Source organism: Ranitomeya variabilis, chromosome 4 (genome assembly GCF_051348905.1).
Source record: "Ranitomeya variabilis isolate aRanVar5 chromosome 4, aRanVar5.hap1, whole genome shotgun sequence".
Taxonomy (NCBI): domain Eukaryota; kingdom Metazoa; phylum Chordata; class Amphibia; order Anura; family Dendrobatidae; genus Ranitomeya; species Ranitomeya variabilis.
In genome coordinates this window covers 386,570,963-386,594,506 of record NC_135235.1, presented here as the reverse complement: position 1 = coordinate 386,594,506, position 23,544 = coordinate 386,570,963, and the positions used below count along the sequence as shown (strand labels likewise).

Here is a 23,544-nt window from a genome sequence, read left to right as displayed (position 1 = left end):
ATGTGACTGTGCAATAGATTTGATTCCAGGCAGTAAATTTCCTAAGGGAAGACTGTTTAATCTGTCGATACCTGAACATACCGCTATGCGTTCATATATCAAGGAGTCTCTGGAGAAAGGACACATCCGTCCGTCTTCTTCCCCTCTTGGTGCGGGATTCTTTTTTGTGGCTAAAAAGGACGGATCTTTGAGGCCTTGTATTGACTATCGGCTTTTAAATAAGATCACTGTCAAATTTCAGTATCCTTTGCCGCTGTTGTCTGACTTGTTTGCCCGGATTAAAGGTGCCAAGTGGTTTACCAAGATAGACCTTCGTGGTGCGTACAACCTTGTGCGCATTAAGCAAGGGGATGAATGGAAAACCGCATTCAATACGCCCGAAGGTCATTTTGAGTACTTGGTGATGCCTTTTGGGCTCTCTAATGCCCCTTCAGTTTTTCAGTCCTTTATGCATGACATTTTCCGGAACTATCTGGATAAATTTCTGATCGTTTATCTGGATGATATTCTGGTTTTTTCTGATAATTGGGACTCGCATGTGGAGCAGGTCAGGATGGTCTTTAAAATTTTGCGTGAAAATTCTTTGTTTGTCAAGGGCTCAAAGTGTCTTTTTGGTGTACAGAAGGTTCCCTTTTTGGGGTTCATTTTTTCCCCTTCTGCTGTGGAGATGGACCCAGTCAAGGTCCGAGCTATTCTTGATTGGACTCAGCCCTCGTCAGTTAAGAGTCTTCAGAAGTTCTTGGGTTTCGCTAACTTCTACCGTCGTTTTATCGCTAACTTTTCTAGCATTGTGAAACCTTTGACGGATATGACCAAGAAGGGCTCCGATGTGGTTAATTGGGCTCCTGCTGCCGTGGAGGCTTTCCAGGAGTTGAAACGTCGGTTTACTTCGGCGCCTGTTTTGTGCCAGCCTGATGTCTCGCTTCCCTTTCAAGTTGAGGTGGATGCTTCAGAGATTGGAGCAGGGGCCGTTTTGTCGCAGAGAGGCCCTGGTTGCTCTGTTATGAGACCTTGCGCCTTTTTCTCTAGGAAGTTTTCGCCTGCGGAGCGAAATTATGATGTGGGCAATCGGGAGTTGTTGGCCATGAAATGGGCATTTGAGGAGTGGCGTCATTGGCTCGAGGGTGCTAAGCATCGTGTGGTGGTCTTGACTGATCACAAAAATCTGATGTATCTCGAGTCTGCTAAACGCCTGAATCCTAGACAGGCCCGCTGGTCATTGTTTTTCTCCCGTTTTGACTTTGTTGTCTCGTATTTACCAGGTTCAAAGAATGTGAAGGCCGATGCTCTTTCCAGGAGCTTTGTGCCTGATGCTCCTGGAGTCGCTGAACCTGTTGGTATTCTTAAGGATGGTATTATCTTGTCAGCTATTTCTCCTGATCTGCGACGTGTGTTGCAGAGATTTCAGGCTGATAGGCCTGATTCTTGTCCACCTGACAGACTGTTTGTGCCTGATAAGTGGACCAGCAGAGTCATTTCCGAGGTTCATTCCTCGGTGTTGGCAGGTCACCCAGGAATTTTTGGCACCAGAGATCTGGTGGCCAGATCCTTTTGGTGGCCTTCCTCGTCTAAGGATGTGCGGTCATTTGTACAGTCCTGTGGGACTTGTGCTCGAGCTAAGCCTTGCTGTTCTCGTGCCAGCGGGTTGCTCTTGCCCTTGCCTGTCCCTAAGAGACCTTGGACACATATCTCCATGGATTTCATTTCTGATCTTCCGGTGTCTCAGGGCATGTCTGTTATCTGGGTGATATGTGATCGCTTCTCCAAGATGGTCCATTTGGTTCCTTTGCCTAAACTGCCTTCCTCTTCCGATCTGGTTCCTGTGTTTTTCCAGAACGTGGTTCGCTTGCACGGCATCCCTGAGAATATTGTGTCAGACAGAGGATCCCAGTTCGTTTCCAGATTCTGGCGATCCTTTTGTAGTAGGATGGGCATTGACTTGTCGTTTTCGTCTGCTTTCCATCCTCAGACTAATGGACAGACGGAGCGAACTAATCAGACTTTGGAGGCTTATTTGAGGTGTTTTGTCTCTGCTGATCAGGACGATTGGGTGACCTTCTTGCCGTTAGCTGAGTTTGCCCTTAATAATCGGGCTAGTTCCGCCACCTTGGTTTCGCCGTTTTTCTGCAACTCTGGTTTCCACCCTCGTTTTTCTTCGGGTCATGTGGAACCTTCTGACTGCCCTGGGGTGGATTCTGTGGTGGATAGGTTGCAGCGGATCTGGAATCTTGTGGTGGACAACTTGAAGTTGTCACAGGAGAGGGCTCAGCGCTTTGCCAACCGCCGCCGCGGTGTGGGTCCCCGACTACGTGTTGGGGATTTGGTGTGGCTTTCTTCCCGCTTTGTTCCTATGAAGGTTTCCTCTCCCAAATTTAAACCTCGTTTTATTGGTCCTTACAAGATATTGGAAATTCTTAATCCTGTATCCTTTCGCCTGGATCTACCTGTGTCGTTTGCTATCCACAACGTGTTTCATAGGTCCTTGTTGCGGCGGTACGTTGTGCCTGTGGTTCCTTCTGCTGAGCCTCCTGCTCCGGTGTTGGTTGAGGGCGAGTTGGAGTACGTGGTGGAGAAGATCTTGGATTCTCGTCTCTCCAGGCGGAGGCTTCAGTACCTGGTCAAGTGGAAGGGCTATGGTCAGGAAGATAATTCCTGGGTGGTCGCCTCTGATGTTCATGCGGCCGATTTAGTTTGTGCCTTTCACGCCGCTCATCCTGATCGCCCTGGTGGTCGTGGTGAGGGTTCGGTGACCCCTCACTAAGGGGGGGGTACTGTTGTGATTTTGCTTTTTGCTCCCTCTAGTGGTCATTAGTGATTTGACTCTGGAGCGTCTGTCTTTTCCTATATCCTCACCTGGGCCGTTAGTTCAGGGGCGTTGCTATATAAGCTCCCTGGACCTTCAGTTCAATGCCTGGCATCGTTGAAATCAGAGCTAATCTGTTGTGCTCTTGTCCTCTGATCCTGGTTCCTGTTTTTCAAGCTAAGTCTGCTTCTTTGCTTTTTGCTTTTGTTTTGTTTGGTATTTTTGTCCAGCTTGTTCCTATCTGTATCCTGACCTTTGCTGGAAGCTCTAGGGGGCTGGTGTTCTCCCCCCGGACCGTTAGACGGTTCGGGGGTTCTTGAATCTCCAGCGTGGATTTTTATAGGGTTTTTGTTGACCAGATAAGTTATCTTGCTATATTCTGCTATTAGTAAGCTGGCCTCTCTTTGCTGAACCTGGTTCATTTCTGTGTTTGTCATTTCCTCTTACCTCACCGTTATTATTTGTGGGGGGCTTGTATCTTGCTTTGGGGTCCCTTTCTCTGGAGGCAAGAGAGGTCTTTGTTTTCTTCTCCTAGGGGTAGTTAGATTCTCCGGCTGGCGCGAGTCATCTAGCGATCACCGTAGGCATGATCCCCGGCTACTTCTAGTGTTGGCATTAGGAGTAGCTATTTGGTCAACCCAGTTACCACAGCCCTATGAGCTGGATTTTTGTATCTTGCAGACTTACACGTTCCTCTGAGACCCTGTCCACTGGGGTCATAACAGTATGCCAGGCCAGTATTAAATGTTTAATGCATTGCAGAAGTGGGATTATAAGAAAGAAAATTTTGAGTTTTTTTTTTTCCCTCTCTCATTTTTTTTTTTCTTTTCCCCTTTACCTCAGAGTGGCTTAAGCTTGCTGCAGACATGAATGTCCAGACCTTGATTACAAGTGTGGACCAGCTTGCCGCTCGTGTGCAGGGTATACAAGATTATGTTACCAGAAATCCTAGGTCTGAACCCAAGATTCCGATTCCTGAACTGTTTTCAGGAGACCGATTTAAGTTTAGGAATTTCAGGAATAATTGTAAATTATTTTTGTCCCTGAAACCTTGTTCGTCTGGAGACTCTGCTCAACAAGTAAAAATTGTTATTTCATTCTTACGGGGTGACCCTCAGGATTGGGCTTTTTCGTTGGCGCCAGGAGATCCGGCATTGGCTGATATTGATGCGTTTTTTCTGGCGCTCGGTTTACTTTATGAGGAACCCAATCTTGAGATTCAGGCAGAGAAAGCCTTGCTGGCTATGTCTCAGGGCCAGGACGAGGCTGAGGTGTATTGCCAAAAATTTCGGAAATGGTCCATGCTGACACATTGGAACGAGTGTGCACTGGCCGCTAATTTTAGAAATGGCCTTTCTGAGGCCATTAAGAATGTTATGGTGGGTTTTCCCATTCCCACAGGTCTGAATGATACCATGTCCCTGGCTATTCAAATTGACCGGCGGTTGCGGGAGCGCAAAACCGCAAATTCCCTCATGTTGTTGTCTGAACAGACACCTGATGTGATGCAATGTGATAGAAAAACCGCAAATTCCCTCATGGTGTTGTCTGAACGGACACCTGATTTGATGCAATGTGATAGAATCCTGACTAGAAATGAGAGGAAAATTCATAGACGCCGGAATGGCTTGTGCTACTACTGTGGTGATTCTACACATGTTATCTCAGCATGCTCTAAACGTATATCTAAGGTTGTTAGTCCTGTCACCGTTGGTAATTTGCATCCTAAGTTTATTCTGTCTGTAACTTTGATTTGCTCACTGTCATCTTATCCTGTCATGGCGTTTGTAGATTCAGGTGCTGCCCTGAGTCTTATGGATCTCTCATTTGCTAAGCGCTGTGGTTTTATTCTTGAACCATTAGTAAATCCTATTCCTCTTAGGGGTATTGATGCTACGCCATTGGCAGAAAATAAGCCGCAGTATTGGACACAGGTTACCATGTGCATGACTCCTGAACACCGCGAGGTGATACGTTTTCTCGTTCTACATAAAATGCATGATTTGGTTGTTTTGGGGCTGCCATGGTTACAGACCCATAATCCAGTCCTTGACTGGAAGGCTATGTCAGTGTCTAGTTGGGGCTGTCGTGGTATTCATGAGGATTCCCTGCCTGTGTCTATTGCTTCTTCTACGCCTTCGGAAGTTCCGGAGTACTTGTCTGATTATCAGGATGTCTTTAGCGAGTCCAGGTCCAGTGCATTGCCTCCTCATAGGGAATGTGACTGTGCAATAGATTTGATTCCAGGCAGTAAATTTCCTAAGGGAAGACTGTTTAATCTGTCGATACCTGAACATACCGCTATGCGTTCATATATCAAGGAGTCTCTGGAGAAAGGACACATCCGTCCGTCTTCTTCCCCTCTTGGTGCGGGATTCTTTTTTGTGGCTAAAAAGGACGGATCTTTGAGGCCTTGTATTGACTATCGGCTTTTAAATAAGATCACTGTCAAATTTCAGTATCCTTTGCCGCTGTTGTCTGACTTGTTTGCCCGGATTAAAGGTGCCAAGTGGTTTACCAAGATAGACCTTCGTGGTGCGTACAACCTTGTGCGCATTAAGCAAGGGGATGAATGGAAAACCGCATTCAATACGCCCGAAGGTCATTTTGAGTACTTGGTGATGCCTTTTGGGCTCTCTAATGCCCCTTCAGTTTTTCAGTCCTTTATGCATGACATTTTCCGGAACTATCTGGATAAATTTCTGATCGTTTATCTGGATGATATTCTGGTTTTTTCTGATAATTGGGACTCGCATGTGGAGCAGGTCAGGATGGTCTTTAAAATTTTGCGTGAAAATTCTTTGTTTGTCAAGGGCTCAAAGTGTCTTTTTGGTGTACAGAAGGTTCCCTTTTTGGGGTTCATTTTTTCCCCTTCTGCTGTGGAGATGGACCCAGTCAAGGTCCGAGCTATTCTTGATTGGACTCAGCCCTCGTCAGTTAAGAGTCTTCAGAAGTTCTTGGGTTTCGCTAACTTCTACCGTCGTTTTATCGCTAACTTTTCTAGCATTGTGAAACCTTTGACGGATATGACCAAGAAGGGCTCCGATGTGGTTAATTGGGCTCCTGCTGCCGTGGAGGCTTTCCAGGAGTTGAAACGTCGGTTTACTTCGGCGCCTGTTTTGTGCCAGCCTGATGTCTCGCTTCCCTTTCAAGTTGAGGTGGATGCTTCAGAGATTGGAGCAGGGGCCGTTTTGTCGCAGAGAGGCCCTGGTTGCTCTGTTATGAGACCTTGCGCCTTTTTCTCTAGGAAGTTTTCGCCTGCGGAGCGAAATTATGATGTGGGCAATCGGGAGTTGTTGGCCATGAAATGGGCATTTGAGGAGTGGCGTCATTGGCTCGAGGGTGCTAAGCATCGTGTGGTGGTCTTGACTGATCACAAAAATCTGATGTATCTCGAGTCTGCTAAACGCCTGAATCCTAGACAGGCCCGCTGGTCATTGTTTTTCTCCCGTTTTGACTTTGTTGTCTCGTATTTACCAGGTTCAAAGAATGTGAAGGCCGATGCTCTTTCCAGGAGCTTTGTGCCTGATGCTCCTGGAGTCGCTGAACCTGTTGGTATTCTTAAGGATGGTATTATCTTGTCAGCTATTTCTCCTGATCTGCGACGTGTGTTGCAGAGATTTCAGGCTGATAGGCCTGATTCTTGTCCACCTGACAGACTGTTTGTGCCTGATAAGTGGACCAGCAGAGTCATTTCCGAGGTTCATTCCTCGGTGTTGGCAGGTCACCCAGGAATTTTTGGCACCAGAGATCTGGTGGCCAGATCCTTTTGGTGGCCTTCCTCGTCTAAGGATGTGCGGTCATTTGTACAGTCCTGTGGGACTTGTGCTCGAGCTAAGCCTTGCTGTTCTCGTGCCAGCGGGTTGCTCTTGCCCTTGCCTGTCCCTAAGAGACCTTGGACACATATCTCCATGGATTTCATTTCTGATCTTCCGGTGTCTCAGGGCATGTCTGTTATCTGGGTGATATGTGATCGCTTCTCCAAGATGGTCCATTTGGTTCCTTTGCCTAAACTGCCTTCCTCTTCCGATCTGGTTCCTGTGTTTTTCCAGAACGTGGTTCGTTTGCACGGCATCCCTGAGAATATTGTGTCAGACAGAGGATCCCAGTTCGTTTCCAGATTCTGGCGATCCTTTTGTAGTAGGATGGGCATTGACTTGTCGTTTTCGTCTGCTTTCCATCCTCAGACTAATGGACAGACGGAGCGAACTAATCAGACTTTGGAGGCTTATTTGAGGTGTTTTGTCTCTGCTGATCAGGACGATTGGGTGACCTTCTTGCCGTTAGCTGAGTTTGCCCTTAATAATCGGGCTAGTTCCGCCACCTTGGTTTCGCCGTTTTTCTGCAACTCTGGTTTCCACCCTCGTTTTTCTTCGGGTCATGTGGAACCTTCTGACTGCCCTGGGGTGGATTCTGTGGTGGATAGGTTGCAGCGGATCTGGAATCTTGTGGTGGACAACTTGAAGTTGTCACAGGAGAGGGCTCAGCGCTTTGCCAACCGCCGCCGCGGTGTGGGTCCCCGACTACGTGTTGGGGATTTGGTGTGGCTTTCTTCCCGCTTTGTTCCTATGAAGGTTTCCTCTCCCAAATTTAAACCTCGTTTTATTGGTCCTTACAAGATATTGGAAATTCTTAATCCTGTATCCTTTCGCCTGGATCTACCTGTGTCGTTTGCTATCCACAACGTGTTTCATAGGTCCTTGTTGCGGCGGTACGTTGTGCCTGTGGTTCCTTCTGCTGAGCCTCCTGCTCCGGTGTTGGTTGAGGGCGAGTTGGAGTACGTGGTGGAGAAGATCTTGGATTCTCGTCTCTCCAGGCGGAGGCTTCAGTACCTGGTCAAGTGGAAGGGCTATGGTCAGGAAGATAATTCCTGGGTGGTCGCCTCTGATGTTCATGCGGCCGATTTAGTTTGTGCCTTTCACGCCGCTCATCCTGATCGCCCTGGTGGTCGTGGTGAGGGTTCGGTGACCCCTCACTAAGGGGGGGGGTACTGTTGTGATTTTGCTTTTTGCTCCCTCTAGTGGTCATTAGTGATTTGACTCTGGAGCGTCTGTCTTTTCCTATATCCTCACCTGGGCCGTTAGTTCAGGGGCGTTGCTATATAAGCTCCCTGGACCTTCAGTTCAATGCCTGGCATCGTTGAAATCAGAGCTAATCTGTTGTGCTCTTGTCCTCTGATCCTGGTTCCTGTTTTTCAAGCTAAGTCTGCTTCTTTGCTTTTTGCTTTTGTTTTGTTTGGTATTTTTGTCCAGCTTGTTCCTATCTGTATCCTGACCTTTGCTGGAAGCTCTAGGGGGCTGGTGTTCTCCCCCCGGACCGTTAGACGGTTCGGGGGTTCTTGAATCTCCAGCGTGGATTTTTATAGGGTTTTTGTTGACCAGATAAGTTATCTTGCTATATTCTGCTATTAGTAAGCTGGCCTCTCTTTGCTGAACCTGGTTCATTTCTGTGTTTGTCATTTCCTCTTACCTCACCGTTATTATTTGTGGGGGGCTTGTATCTTGCTTTGGGGTCCCTTTCTCTGGAGGCAAGAGAGGTCTTTGTTTTCTTCTCCTAGGGGTAGTTAGATTCTCCGGCTGGCGCGAGTCATCTAGCGATCACCGTAGGCATGATCCCCGGCTACTTCTAGTGTTGGCATTAGGAGTAGCTATTTGGTCAACCCAGTTACCACAGCCCTATGAGCTGGATTTTTGTATCTTGCAGACTTACACGTTCCTCTGAGACCCTGTCCACTGGGGTCATAACAGGGATGCAGTGACAGACAGGAGCCCGAGCAAGGGTTAACAAGATGTAACAATTTAATAAAACAAGGTATTCACTCCTTGCAGGTAGATTAATGGTTAAAGGAGGGATAATAGGGGTAGCAACTGTAAAACAATAGCAGTCCGACGTAAGAACTTATCGTGTCCTGTATGGTCCTCTGCAGCAGATGAACCCGCAGGGGGGTTGTAGAACCGTTAGTGGCCGAGCTATGTCTTCAGATGAGGTCCTTTAAGCGATGGTCCGTCTTCTGGCGGCAGCAGTCGGTCTCCGGTACCTTCTGCTGAGCCCCTAGTCCATAAGCACATTCTGCCAAAACAAACAGGGCCGCGGCTATGACCCACAGCAAAAGGATGGGCCTGGAAGATGGAGGATTACAGGCTGGGTCCCAAGATGGCGCCCATGCTTCTTGCAGGAAGCAGCAAAAAGATATCTTTGGAGACATAGTGAGGAGGTTGGGAAAGTTTGCTCATAATGACCAGCCTGGAGTTTCTGGCCCACAGGATCTGCAGAATACAACCAAACAGGATCCTGTTACATGGCCTTTTTATTGGAGCAAGTGGAAATCTGTAGTCAGAGCAAGTCAGTATTAAGAAAGAAGGGGAATGCTAGTAAGAAGGAAAGTTGGGGTAACGGGACAATGCAGGAATCCACTAACATCCTAGTTCAATTTGAACTTCTCCAGTTTCTTATTAAATATAAAAATATAAATTTATCAATATAATATAAAAATATATTCTCTTTAAATTTTATTCAGCATTTTTCTCATTTCGTAGGACTGCACTTTGGTGAAGAAAAATTATAGCAAGTGTGTTTCCCTTGGAAGTCATCCTTGTGTGCCTGGAGACTTGATCAGTACCCAGTGCCCCATCATGGTGTCTCCACTAATAAGCATAGAAAAAAAGAAACAGAAGATCCTAGACCTCACCAACAAGATCATTGAACTGCTGACTGGAGAGGTGAGCGCCGCTGGGAAAAGTAGGGTATTATACAGTAAAAATAAAATGGGTGTCTGGATGGTGATTGTATCACTCTGTCGGGTTCCTCTAAGGCAGTGTTCCCCAACTCCGGTCCTCAAGAGCTACAAACAGGTCATGTTTTCAGGATTTCCTTAGTATTGCACAGGGGATGCAATTATCACCTGTGCAATACTAAGGAAATCCTGAAAACATGACCTGTTGGTGGCTCTTGAGGACCGGAGTTGGGGAACACTGCTCTAAGGTGTCAGGACGTAACTGTCTGTTTCTCCATGGAGGAGTGGGAGTATTTAGAAGGACACAAAGACCTGTACAAGGATTTCATGATGGTAAATCCCCAGCCCCTCACTTTTTATGGTGAGAGGACACTTTCCTTTACCGTCATGTACACTGTAGCTTTCACAGTTACTTTTTACTCTCATCATCTAACATGGAAAAACTATTCAATTGCTGTTTGTGCTTCAGATGAATCCAATAGCAGAAATACACGAGACAGATGTCCAATTTCTCTTTATTTCCAGGATTGTCCAGTGGAAAATCATAACATTATGCAGGATCTTGGGGCAAGTGTAACCAAGGTCAAAGCCACCAATAAAAAATGAGTTATGACCTTAATCCATCTTAAAAACCACAGAAAAAATGAATGTAGTGCCCAGCAATGTAAAAACAACATTGCTGTGCACATATTCAGTCTCTTGTTACTCTTTACCGCCTCAGTCTTCAGAAACCATGTGGTTTTTCTTTGGGCAGCTTCCATTAGTTATAGTTTGAATTAGAACACCTTCAGTATTTGGTCAGTACTTTACCTCAGTATTTGTAAGCCAAAACCAGGAGTGGGTGAAAAATCCAGAAGTGGTGCATATGTTTCTATTATACTTTTCCTCTGGTTGTTCAACTCCTGGTTTTGGTTTACAAATACTGAGGTAAAAAACTGAATGTGTGAATGTGGCCTCAAAAAGAAAACATGCCGTCAGCAAAACCGCTTTGAGAAAAAGACTGCTAGCTGTTTCCTGAATGGCTTTGCCTAGGAAAAGCTTGGAAGGTCCACTAGCATCTTAAAGACATCATGTGCACATATCCTAAGTGATGGCAGGGGACGGATAGAATGGAAAATTGCTGCACGCACACACAGGTTTCTTTGTAGCCTTCAACCATGGAGATCTGTACTCCTGCACAACACTATAAAACGTTTTCAGAATTGTTTCAGATTATATATTGTTTGTATTGGAGATTAAAAATAAAAATATTAGTTGCAAAGATGGACATAGTCTGTAGTTCAAAAAGTCCATTACATTTTTTTTTTTTTTTTTACTTAGAATAACAACCTTGTTGAAGTTACTGTTGGAGAAAAGGAGGAGAGCTTTATGAGCGAGGAACAAGTTAAGGAGGAAAATATTCCTATAGTTATTAACCCAGGTGAGTACCAACAACTAACTTAGACAGTGAAAAATGGGTACACATCCTATAGATTTCAGTCAATATGAAAATTATCAGATAACATTCATTATAATATTAAAATGATTGTCTGGGATTTCATTTTCATGTCCCAGGATTGAAAATGTAGAAAAGGACAAAGAGCTATTATCTCCTTCCCTAAGTCCAGAGATGCTACTCCTATCTCAAAATAGAAAGTTAGGCTGACAGCACAACTGACAAACGGATGCCCGTCCACGAATTGAAGTGAAGGACAGCATCCAGTCCAGTTGAAAAAAATTTTTCTTTATTGTGCCAAATGCGACGTTTCAACCATCAAGGTCTTTTTCAAGCATACAAAACAATCAAAATGGCAGCCTTAAATAGGAAATGGGTAATCACCCATCAATAGCCTGATCAGAAACTGCCCATACAATTTAAATATCAGCGTTTGGTAATCACATCATATACAATACAAAACATACATCCTATACAACATATAAAGTTAAAACCTATTCACATTGTCATAAGTATGGATGGATGAACTCATATGAACTCGAGCGTGGGAAAATATTCTGAAAAGTTCCCATGCTCGAGTTCATATGAGTTCATCCAGCAGAGGGCGCAGCACCGCGACTCGAGGTAACTACAGTACATTCCCCTGCATTCCATTCATTCACCAAGTTTTACAGCCAGGAGCACAGCTGCATTAGCAGAGCTCCTGGGTGTAAAATGATTTAACCCCTTCAGATGGATTTACAGCGTGGGACAAGACTGTAACAACGGAAGGTATGGAATATTGTTGTTTGGTTTTTTTTAACTTTATTTCAGGTGACAAGGGTCTTCAGGTGGATTAAGAGTATAATAAAATATTAAAACACCATGTGTCTTTATTTCATTAAAATACTTTTTAATAATGTGTGTGTGTTTTATTAACCATTTCATACTATTGGATTAATAATGGATTGGTGTCATAATTGACGCCTCTCCATTATTAACCAGGCTTATTGTCACCTTACAATAGCAAGGTGACATTAACCCTTCACTACCCCATATCCCACCACTACAGGGGAGTGGGAAGAGAGAGGCTAAGTGCCAGAATAGGCGCATCTTCCAGATGTGCCTTTTCTGGGGTGGCTGGGGGCAGATGTTTTTAGCCGGGGGGGGGGGGGGGGGGAGGGAGCAATAACCATGGTCCCTCTCTAGGCTATTAATAGCTGCCCTCAGTCACTGGCTTTCCCACTGTGGCGGAGAAAATTGCGCGGGAGCCCACGCCAATTTTTTCTGGAATTTAACCCTTTAATAGCTAGAGCCCCCAAATTTGACACAAAGACACTTCTTACATTAGTAAAGAGGAATATGTAATAAAGGAAGGGATATGAGATGGTTTACTGTATGTAAACCATGTCTCATATCCTGTCGGGTTTGTGAAGGAGATAGCAAAAGCCGGCAATTAAATTACCGGCTTTTCTGCTATCTAGCGCTGTATTAAATATACTGTATATATGTTTTTAAGAATATTTGAGCCGATGGATCCATGATATGTCCATTTTGCAAGCCTGCGAGAAAAAATCGGAAGCCATACGGATGCCATACGGATAAATTTGTGCGTAAAAATCGCATCCTCGCATTGAATACGGAACAGTGTTTTCGGACAATTACTGCGTATTACGGCCGTAAAAAACGGACCGTATTTTCATACGCCTAGTGTAATGGCATCCTTACCCTGAGAACAAACCTGACTAGTGCATAGGACAGCAGGAACGCTAGTCATTCTCTAACTTAAAGACACAAAGGAAACAGACAAGTATAGCACAAACAACAATCAGAGAAAACGCTCCCAGACTTCAGAAAGGGGAAGATATGGTGCGGCAAGCCAAATAGGAGATAAGGAAAGGAGATGCACTCAAACTTCCACACAGAAATCTCCAAAGACATCTCTCTTCAACAGCTCACACCTCCAGCTCCAAACCAGGTTATAGCAAACTATCACTGGCATCTACTAAAGCTAAGAGGTGTGTATTTATACCAGAAGCTAGTGGAGAAATCAGAACAGCTGAGATAACTTGGTATGGAAAGCTCTAGGAGACAAACAGAACTGTTCAACTCTTGCAACAACATAGCAAGTGAATTCTGCTCATCTTAAGCCTTGCAACACCAGAACAATGGAATTCTGCACAGCTAACCTGATGGCAAAGCAGATATAACCAGTGCAGGTGCACGTGTAGCCAGACGCCCCGATCTTCTGACCCCTGAACTAGAGGAGACCACTCTGCGCTCTACCCCCTGCTCTGGAAAAGCAAAATGGCTCCAGGCTCCCCAAAGGAAATTCTGCAAATTCTTTGCTCCCAAATCCAAACACTCCCCTCCCTTATGAGCTCCACAGTGAGTCCAAACCACATTTAGCATCCACATGTTAGGCATTTCTGTAGCGATGAGAGCCAGCCTAATTTACTTTGGTGCCATTTTAACCCATTTTCCTGTCTGAAAATGTAAAATCTGGGGTTAAGGCTGGGTTCACATCAGTGTTTGTGTCTGCAGCGTGGAGCTGCGTACTTCTTTACTTAAGCTCTGCCAACTTCCGCATGTTTCCTGCGTACCCATCGTTATCATTGTGTACGCAGGGACATACGTTGTATGCGAATGCGTCCGGGTGCGTCGTTTTGATGTGCCCACCGAACGCAACATGTTGCATTTTCTTGTGTTCGGTAGACACGTCAAAACGACGCACCCGGACGCATCTGCATACAACGCATGTCCCTGTGTGTGTACACAATGTTACAGATCGGTACGCAGGATGCATGTGGAAGTAGGCGGAGCTTAAGGAAAGAAGTCTGCAACACCACGCTGCGGACTGAAACGCTAATGTGAACTTCGCCTAAAACAAAATTCTGGTGGTAAAAATGCAATTATTTTTTCTTCACTATCCAATGGTTTAAAATTCTGTGACCCATCTGTGGTGCCAATATGATTACTACACCTCTAGATGAATTCATTGAGAGGTTTAGTTTGTAAAATGGGGTCTCTTATAGGGGGTTCTGCTGTTCTGGCACCTCAGGGGCTCTACCAATGTGGCATAGCACCCTCAAACCATTCCAGCAAATTCTGGACTCCAATATGGCACTTCTTCATTCTGAGCTTTGTACTGTGGCTCAAAAGTAGTTTTTGACCCATATGAGGTATCGGCGTACTCAAGAGAAATTACACAACAAATTGTGTGAAACAAGTTCTTCTGTTAACCTTGTGAAAATAAAAAAAAAATTGAATGGAAAAATAACATTTTTGTGGGAAAAATAAGATTTTCATATTTTATTTTCATAGATGAACAATATAAACTTCTGTGAAGCACCTGAGGGTTCAAGGTGCTCACCACACATCTAGATACATTCCAGAGAGGTCTAGTTTCCAAAATGGTGTCAATTGTGGAGGGTTTCCACTGTTTAGGCACATGAGGGACTCTTCAAATGCAACATGACACCTGCAGGCCATTCCCTCAAAATCTGCGTTCCCAAACTTTGCTCCTTCCTTTCTGAGCCTCGCCGTGCACCCTAAATGCAGCTTTTCACACCATATGGGGTATCGGCATGCTCAGGAGAAATTGCGCAACACATTTTGGTGTCCATTTTTTCCTGTTACCCTTGTAACAATAAAAAAAAATGGGTCAAGTAAAAAATTGTGAAAAAGTTGAATGTTCATTTTTTACTTCCATATTTTAAAAATTCCTGTGACGCACCAGAAGGGTTAATAAACTCTTTAATGTGGTTTTGTGCACCTAGAGGGATGCAGTTTTTAGAATGATTTCACTTTTGGATATTTTCTGTCATACAGGCTTCTCAAAGTCACTTCAGATGTAATGTGGTCCCTAAAAAAATGGTTTTGTAAATTTTGTTGAAAAAAATAGAAATTGATGGACAATTTTTTTACCCTTTATAACTTCCTAATTTAGTTTTTTTGTTTCAAAAATTGTTCTGATGTAAAGTAGACATGTGGAAAATGTTATTTATTAACTATTTTTTGTGATATAACTCGCTGGTTTAAGGGCATAAAAATTAAAAGTTTGAAAATTGCAAAATTTTCATCAAATTTCTGTTTTTTGTTTTTAACAAATAAACACAAGTCATATTGTAGGACATTTTATCATGAAGTACATTATGTCACGAAAAAAACAATCTTAGAATCAGTAGGATCTGTTAAAGCTTTCCAGAGTTATTACCTCATAAAGTGACAGTGGTCAGAATTGTAAAATTTGGCCTGGTCATGAAGTTGCAAACAGGCATGGGGGTTGAAGGAGTTAACCTCTAATTGTAATTGTTGTCCAGGAGATGAATACAAATTCCACATGCCATCATGAAACATAGAAGAGCAATTAAGTTAAGCAATTGTATGTTCTCATCTCATCATATACTGTTTATCTGTGGAATAATTATATACCCTATATACGCGTGTATAAGCTGAGTTTTTAGGCCCCTTTTTTTGGCTGAAAAAGACCCCCCCTCGGCTTATACACGAGTCACAGTCCCAGTGCGGAGGTCCCCGGCGTCTCCAGAACATGTCCGCGCTTCCCTGCAGCCTCAGTAAGAATTCCGGTGTCTGTTGACAGGGCCTGCGGTCGGCGTTGGCACCGAGGAAGGTGCCGGTGTCCTGAGCAAGCGGGGACACTTGAACTATATGGTGGCCAGGTGCCTTTGCCGCTGCTTATTCAGGACACCGACACTTGCGATATTGACCTGTCCCCGTTCCACCGCTGTGCTGTGTCTTACGCGTCCTCTGGCTGTGACGTTCAGGTCTGAGGGCCTGCCTGAACAGTCACTACAGAGAGCCAGCGACGCTGAGGAGCAACGGTCAGCGACGAGAGGTGAGCATGTCATTTTCTTTTTTTATTGCAGCAATATAGGATATAATCATATCAGCATAAACTGCACTGATATGATGAGCATCTTATGGGGCCATCATCAACTATTATGCAGCATTATATGGGGCATATTTTTCTATGGAGCATCTTATGAGGTCATCATCAACCTTTATGCAGCATTATATGGGGCATATTTTTCTATGGAACATCATATGGGGCCATCATCAACTTTTATGCAGCATTAAATTGGGGCATATTTTTCTATGGAGCATCTTATGGGGGCCATCATCGACCTTTATGCAGCATTATATGGGGCATATTTTTCTATGGAGCATCTTATCGGGCCATCATCAACTTTTATGCTGCATTATATGGGGCATATTTTTCTATGGAGCATCTTATGGGGTCATCATCAACCTTTATGCATCATTATATGGGTTATATTTTCCTATGGAGCATCTTATGGGGCCATCATCAACCTTTATGCAGCATGCTGCATTTCCCACCCTAGGCTTATACTCGAGTCAATAAGTTTTCCCAGTTTTTTTGTGGCAAAGTTAGGTGCCTCGGCTTATACTCAGGTCGGCTTATACTCGAGTATATACGGTAAGTACTTTTGTGAAAATCATCCTAATCCTTAATGGAGAGAAGATAAAAGGGTTTTCCCCAAAATCACAAGTTAATAGCAATAAGAATAAGATGCTATTTGATATTAGTTTCTAATGTTCATTTTATTCTTTTGATCATAAATATTAAATATATATAAATTTATAAATTGTTTTTTTATTGTGCTTTCAATTTCTTAGTATTCTACTGTTCTCTGCCATAGTATATTGCTTTTAGACTGTGAATTCTATAGTGCTGGTTTATATATTTTTGTGGTTTTCCTTTCCTTTTTCTGCATAATTTTTTGGTGTAATTTGTTGCTGTCTCAATACTTTTCTCCATTTAATATATTACTTATTGAAATTTTTTTTGGCAAGCTTTCCATCCCAGAATCATGGCAGGTGGATGCACTTAAATTAGTCCCATTTAGAGAAGCTTGCAGCAGTGTAATCTGTAATTTTGTGTCGGATCCCAAGGTTCTGCAAATAATTTCTGCTGCCAATTTCCAGAGCAAAAATATTGGATGTGTATTAGCTTTCCATAATCATTAGATCTCTACTGGAGCAGAGCACTTTCAAGTAAGCATCTTAAAGTATAAGGCGGGCGTCACACTCAGCGTATGGAAATACAGTCCGTTTTTTACTGCCGTAATACGCAGTAATTGTCCCAAAACACTGTTCCGTATACAATGCGAGGATGCGATTTTTACGCACAAATTTATCCGTGTGTCATCCGTATGGCTTCCGTATGGCGATTTTTTTTCTCGCAGGCTTGCAAAATAGACATATCATGGATCCATCGGCTCAAATATTCTTAAAAACATATATACAGTGAATATATATAGATATATTTATGTCAGTGAGACACATATATATATGTTAGGGCTAGCGGAACGCACCGAGTAAATATAAATGTTTTATTGAAGTAGATGCGTTCGCAGCCCGGGGTCCACCGTGCAGGAGAACTAGCTCTGTTAGTTTCACAGAGTAGCCGAGAAAGCAAAGCTCTGTGTCCTGTTTGACTTCACAGAGGCACAGGCTAACTACCCAAATGAGAGCAGTCAGTGGTCATGCATGCACACATAACTCCTCACCGGAGGTGCCAGCATTCTAGGGGCTTATTTCGGCCAGGTCCCTGAATACATACACACACAATCTCCTCGCCGGAGGTGCCAGCATTCTAGGGGCTTATTTCTGCCGGGTCCCTGAACACACACTCAAATGACCACACTGGCGCAAAGCACATAACTTTAGAAAGACACTAGCGCATGGCCGTGCGGCCAAGCGAGCCTTAAATAGTTGCAGCACGTACAGGACCTTCCTAGGAAGACCAATGAGAGGCTGATACAGAGCCTGCGAACCTACAGGACCTTCCTAGAAGGACCAATAGATTAGACTGCAGTATCTGAACATGTGACCCTCGATCTCCACTGAGAGATCTTACCCTGGGCTTGCTCAGAACGGGAAAAGCAGGACTTAGTCCCAGAAGCGTCTGCTCGCCGCTGCCCAACACTGGCTTCAATGGCAGAAGCAGGAGAAGCAGCAGTAACTCTTTGTACAGAGTCAGCCTGAGCGAGACGCTGGGACCGACGTCTCCGCTGAGCAGGCTCCACTGCAGCAGGAGAAGAATGTGAGACCGCAGCGGAGATGGCCCGAGATTCCCCCTGTGCAGAGGGGGAAACTCAACCCCTAACATATATATATATATATATATATATATATATTTAATTCAGCGCTAGATAGCAGAAAAGCCGGTAATTCAATTGCCAGCTTTTCCTATCTCCTTCACAAACAAGACAGGATGTGAGGCATGGTTTACATACAGTAAACCATCTCTTATCCCTTCTTTTATTACATATTCCTCTTTACTAATGTAACAAGTGTATCTGTGTAAAATTTGGGGTCTCTAGCTATTAAATTAAAGGGTTAAATTCCGGAAAAAATTGGCGTGGGCTCCCGCACAATTTTCTCCGTAATCCCCCCCCCACACACACACCTCTTCTGCATACCAGGCCTCTTTCACAATCCTCTCCCCATAAGGCTACTTTCACACTAGCGTCGGACGACGCACGACGAAGTGCGTCGTTGCGACGTACCGACGCTAGCAGTGAATGCACCGCACAACGGGGGCAGCGGATGCTGTTTTTCAACGCATCCGCTGCCCCATTGTGAGGTGCGGGGAGGAGGGGGCGGAGTTCCGGCCGTGCATGGGCGGTCGGAAAAGACAGGAATGACGCACCAAAAAACGTTACAAGCAACGTTTTTTGGTGGCGACGGTCCGACGCAACCGTGTGGCGAAGTGCGACGTGTGGCAAAGCGTCGCACTGCGTCGCTAATGCAAGTCAATGGAGAAAAAACGCATCCTGCAAGCACTTTTGCAGGATGCGTTTTTCTCCAAAACGACGCATAGTGACGTGCAGTGCCCGACGCTAGTGTGAAAGTAGCCTAAGGTGGCCTCATAGGAACCGCAGCAACCCCCCCCCCCCCCCCCATCCCCGCAGTGTGATGAGGTCACAGTGAAGAGTGATGACCTTATCACACTGCTGCACGTCGGAATGGGGGCTGACGGGCACTGTCTTGCTCTGCTGAAGTATTTAACTGTATTGGCATCTGAAAGACATGAATACAGTTGAAGATAGGGAGGTGGGAGCTGGAGTCTCATGGTTCTCTGCGGGCCATACAACATCCTCCGGCAGGACACAGACCTGCATTAGCTCTTCCGTTCTCCATAGATGCTTATAAGCAGCAACTGTCATTTCATACCTCTGGTAATCTGTCTACGCTGAAGACAGATTTTACCTGAGAATTATCTGTGCAGGAGGATAAATATGAATATGCAGATTTCTATAAAATTTTTTACATAGTTTCTATCTTCATTTTGTACTATTGATTTTAAAAAAAATGACACCTACTCTTTAACTTCTCCTAGGTTGTGGCGAATACCATGACACATTTGCAACTGAAGATTCTCAGAGAGAAGCTGCTGATACTACAAATCTGCCACTAGCACTTCACAGCAGGGATCTTTTAAGCGATTCCTCTAACCCTGGAGCTGAGTTGCAGAGCACAGATCACATAGAGTGTGAAACATATCCATGTCCAGAATGTGGGAAAAGTTTTACCATGAGATCTAGTCTTTTACGTCACTTGAAAAACCACTCTGTGGAAAAGCCATTTGCATGTATCGACTGTGGTAAATGTTTTATGCGCAAGTCAACTCTTGTAAAACATTTCAGGAGCCACACAGGGGAGAAGCCTTTTTCATGTAAGGAATGTGGTAAATCTTTCATGCAGAAGTTTAATCTTACAGAACATCACAAAATTCACACTGGAGAGAGGCCATTTTCCTGTCCTGTGTGTGAGAAATGCTTTACATACAAATCTGATTTTATGAAACATCAGAGGATCCACACAGCAGAGAAGCCGTTTTCATGTTCTGAGTGTGGAAAATGCTTCACACAGAAGTTGGGGCTAGTCCGACATGAGAGAATTCATGTGGGAGAGAAGCCACTGTTGTGTTTGGCTTGTGGAAAAAGATTTGCCAGAAAATCAGAACTTGTTAAGCATGAGAGAATTCACACAGGGGAGAAGCCGTTTCTCTGTTCTGTCTGTGGGAAAGGTTTTATTCAGAAGTCAGACCTTATGAGACATCAAAGAATTCACACAGGAGAAAAGCCATTTCCCTGCTCAGAGTGTGAAAAACGTTTTATACTGAAATCTGAACTTGTTAAGCACATGCGAAATCACACAGGGGAAAAGCCATTTTCTTGCTTCCATTGTGGGAAATGTTTTGCCTGGAAGTCTGAGCTTATGAAACATCAGAGATTCCACACAGGGGAGAAGCCATTTCAATGTTCAGAGTGTGGTAAATGCTTTACACAGAAATCGGATCTTATGAGACACGAGATTGTTCACCTGCGATAGCAGCTGTTCTCATATTTGGGCCATTTTTCTTGCACATGAAATAACTGCTATGTGAATGAGGACTAAGTTTCATCAGTGATTATCATCAGTTTCATCTGATTTTCATTAGACTTTGGTCCAGTTTTTATCAGTATTCCATATGTTAAAAAATTGGTTCTCCTATCTAGTCTGTGACGATATCACTGCGCCTGGTTGGCATCTTATTTATTTACCGTATTTATTTTTATCCACAAACCCATAGACTTGTATTGCTAATTTTAATCTGACACTTGGATCCAGATTGGACAAGTCTCTTCAATTTAGCTTGAAACGGTTCTGTGAAACATCAGACATGTGAATGGCCCCATTCACTGTTTATAAGTGCAAGTGCTTTGTGTGAAAAACACAGATAGCACCTATATGAGGAAAAACTGACATGTGAATGAGGCCTGAGTTTGTGGAGTTGGCTTCGGCTAGGGTCACAAGTAGCAGATAGTGTTTGGGATACAGTGATCACTTTGTTTTGCCACCAAACTTGATGCATATTTGAGATTAATGCCCAATGTGAGAATTAAATACAGTGGGTATGGAAAGCATTCAGACCTCTTTAAATTTTTCTCTCTTTGTTTCATTGCAGCCATTTGGTAAATTCAAAAAAGTTCATTTTTTTCTCATTAATGTACACTCTGCACCCCCATCTTGACTGAAAAAAACAGAAATGTAGACATTTTTGCAAATTTAATAAAAAAGAAAAACTGAAATATCACAAGGTCATACCCTTTGCTCAGACTCTCATATTTAAGTCACGTGCTGTCCATTTCCTTGTGATCTTCCTTGAGATGGTTCTACTTCTTCATTGGAGTCCAGCTGTGTTTAATTAAACTGATAGGACTTGATTTGGAAAAGCACAAACACCTGTCTATGTATGACCTCCCATCTCACAGTGCATGTCAGACCAAATGAGATCAAAGGAACTTGCCAAGGAGCTCAGAGACAATTATGGCAAGACACAGATCTGGCCAATGTTACAAAAGAATTTCTGCAGTACTCAAGGTTCTTAAGAGCACATTGACCTCGATAATCCTTAAATGGAAGAAGTTTGGGACCACCAGAAGTCTTCCTAGACCTGGCCATCCAGCCAAACTGAGCAATCATGGGGAAAAGAGCCTTGATGAGAGAGGTAAAGAAGAACCCCAAGATCACTCTGGCTGAGCTCCAGAGATGCAGTAGGGAGATGGGAGAAAGTTCCACAAAGTCAACTATCACTGCAGCCCTCCACCAGTTTGGCCTTTATGGCAGAGTGACCCAATGGAAGCCTCTCCTCAGTGCAAGACATATGAAAGCCCGCATAGAGTTCGCTAAAAAAACTCATGAAGGACTCCCAGACTATGAGAAATACGATTTTCTGGTCTGATGGGATGAAGATAGACCTTTTTTTGTGATAATTCTAAGCGGTATGTGTGGAGAAAACCTGGTACTGCTTATCAGCTGCCCAATACAGTCCCAACACTAAAACGTGGTGGCAGCATCATGCTATTGTGGTGTTTTTTAGCTGCAGGGACAGGACAACTAGTTGTCATTGAAGGAAACATGAATGGGGCCAAGTACAGAGATAAACTGGATGAAAACCTCTTCCAGAGTACTCTGGACCTCAGACTTAGGCGAAGGTTCACCTTCCAACAAGACAATGACCCTAAGCACACAGCTAAAATAACAAAGGAGTGGCTTCAGAACAACTCTGTGACCATACTTGACTGGCCCTGCCAGAGTTCTGACCTAAACCCAATTGAGCATCTCTGGAGAGACCTGAAAATGGCTGTCCACCAACGTTCACCATCCAACCTGATGGAACTGGAGAGGATCTGCAAGGAAGAATGGCAGAGGATCCCCAAATCCAGGTGTGAAAAAACTATTTGCATCACTCCCAAGAAGACTCATGGCTGTACTAGCTCAAAAGGGTGCTTCCACTCAATACTGAGCATATGGTCTGATTACTTATGACCATGTGATATTTCTGGTTTTTTCTTTTTTAATACATTTGCAAAAATTACTATATTTCTTTTTTATTTTAAGGGGTGCAGAGTGTACATTAATGAAGAACAAAATGAACTTTTTTGAATTTACCAAATGGCTGCAATGAAACAAAAGAGTGAAAAATAAAATGTAAAAATGTCTGAATACTTTCTGTACCCACTGTATGCAGTATATGTATTTATTTTATTTTATACAAGGATAATCAATAAATGAGGTAGGGTAGGCTGCAATGGTTTAATTGTAATCCATCCTCTACTTCTTGTCACTTAGCCCTTTGTGTATCATTATATCTCTGATGCGTGGTGTATATAGAAAAGTGTAAAGATGACATCTATCTATAATCTGTAATTTATAAATTGCAAAATATAAATTATTTTTCTGAAACAATAACTTTTTATTGAGGTTTTACAAATAACTAACAATGCGTGAATAAACATAGAATATAAAAATTATTGTCACACAATAAACCATAAGAAACCCACTTTGCATAGTAACTTCCAGTTGAAGCCACAAGATAACATATCCAAAATAGATAGCTAAACTATATAGAACAGGTAAATCTGATAATAGATAGGGATGAGCGAATAGCTTCAGATAACTCCTTGTCCGAATAGCTGCATCAGGATCCCGGATACATGGAGCGCTCCCGATAATCAGCTATTCGGCTCCACAGCTGTACATGTCGGGGCTCTGTAACAGTCACAACAAACAGGCTCTCCATGCATGTGTTGTGACTGTCACACAGCCGCAACACATGCAGCTGCGGTGCCGAACAGCTGATTATCGGGAGTGATCCGGGTTCCCGCTGCAGCTATTCGGTAAGCGCCAAAGGGAATTCGGATAAGGAGTTATCCAAAGCTATTCGCTCATCCCTAATAATAGTCCTTTAAATTATAGGCCATTGTATATTGTAAACAGCTCTCCATGATCTTTAGGATCTAAACCTGAGATGTGTTTTTTGAGTGTTGAAGCCAGGGTTTCCAGTCAGATAAGTCATGAACCCAGTTGTTCTTATAGGCAATCGACTTCTCATATGAACATCTTATATTGATAGAACATATAACATCCTTTGATTGTGGAGTATTTGGGTTCTTCTACATTCTACTAATACTCAGTTTGGCTGTCAGTAATGTATATGTATAAACACCATTCCCTTTATAGGCACTGAGTAAATACCCAGACATAGCAATGCTAATG

The 23,544-nt window shown here is 43.7% G+C and overlaps 1 protein-coding gene across 2 annotated transcripts in view; it reads left to right on the top strand.

Moving 5' to 3' along the window:
* LOC143764850 (uncharacterized) overlaps positions 1–22,822 on the top strand; it is a 68,287-nt gene extending 45,465 nt beyond the window's left edge. For both annotated transcript variants that reach the window (XM_077250879.1, XM_077250878.1), the window contains exons 4-6: positions 9,340–9,522; positions 10,857–10,956; positions 19,340–22,822. In XM_077250879.1, coding sequence (XP_077106994.1) covers positions 9,340–9,522; positions 10,857–10,956; positions 19,340–20,334 — 1,278 coding nt within the window. In that variant the 3' untranslated portion in view covers positions 20,335–22,822. The remainder of the gene's footprint in view (positions 1–9,339; positions 9,523–10,856; positions 10,957–19,339) is intronic.
* The last annotated feature ends 722 nt before the right edge of the window (positions 22,823–23,544 follow it).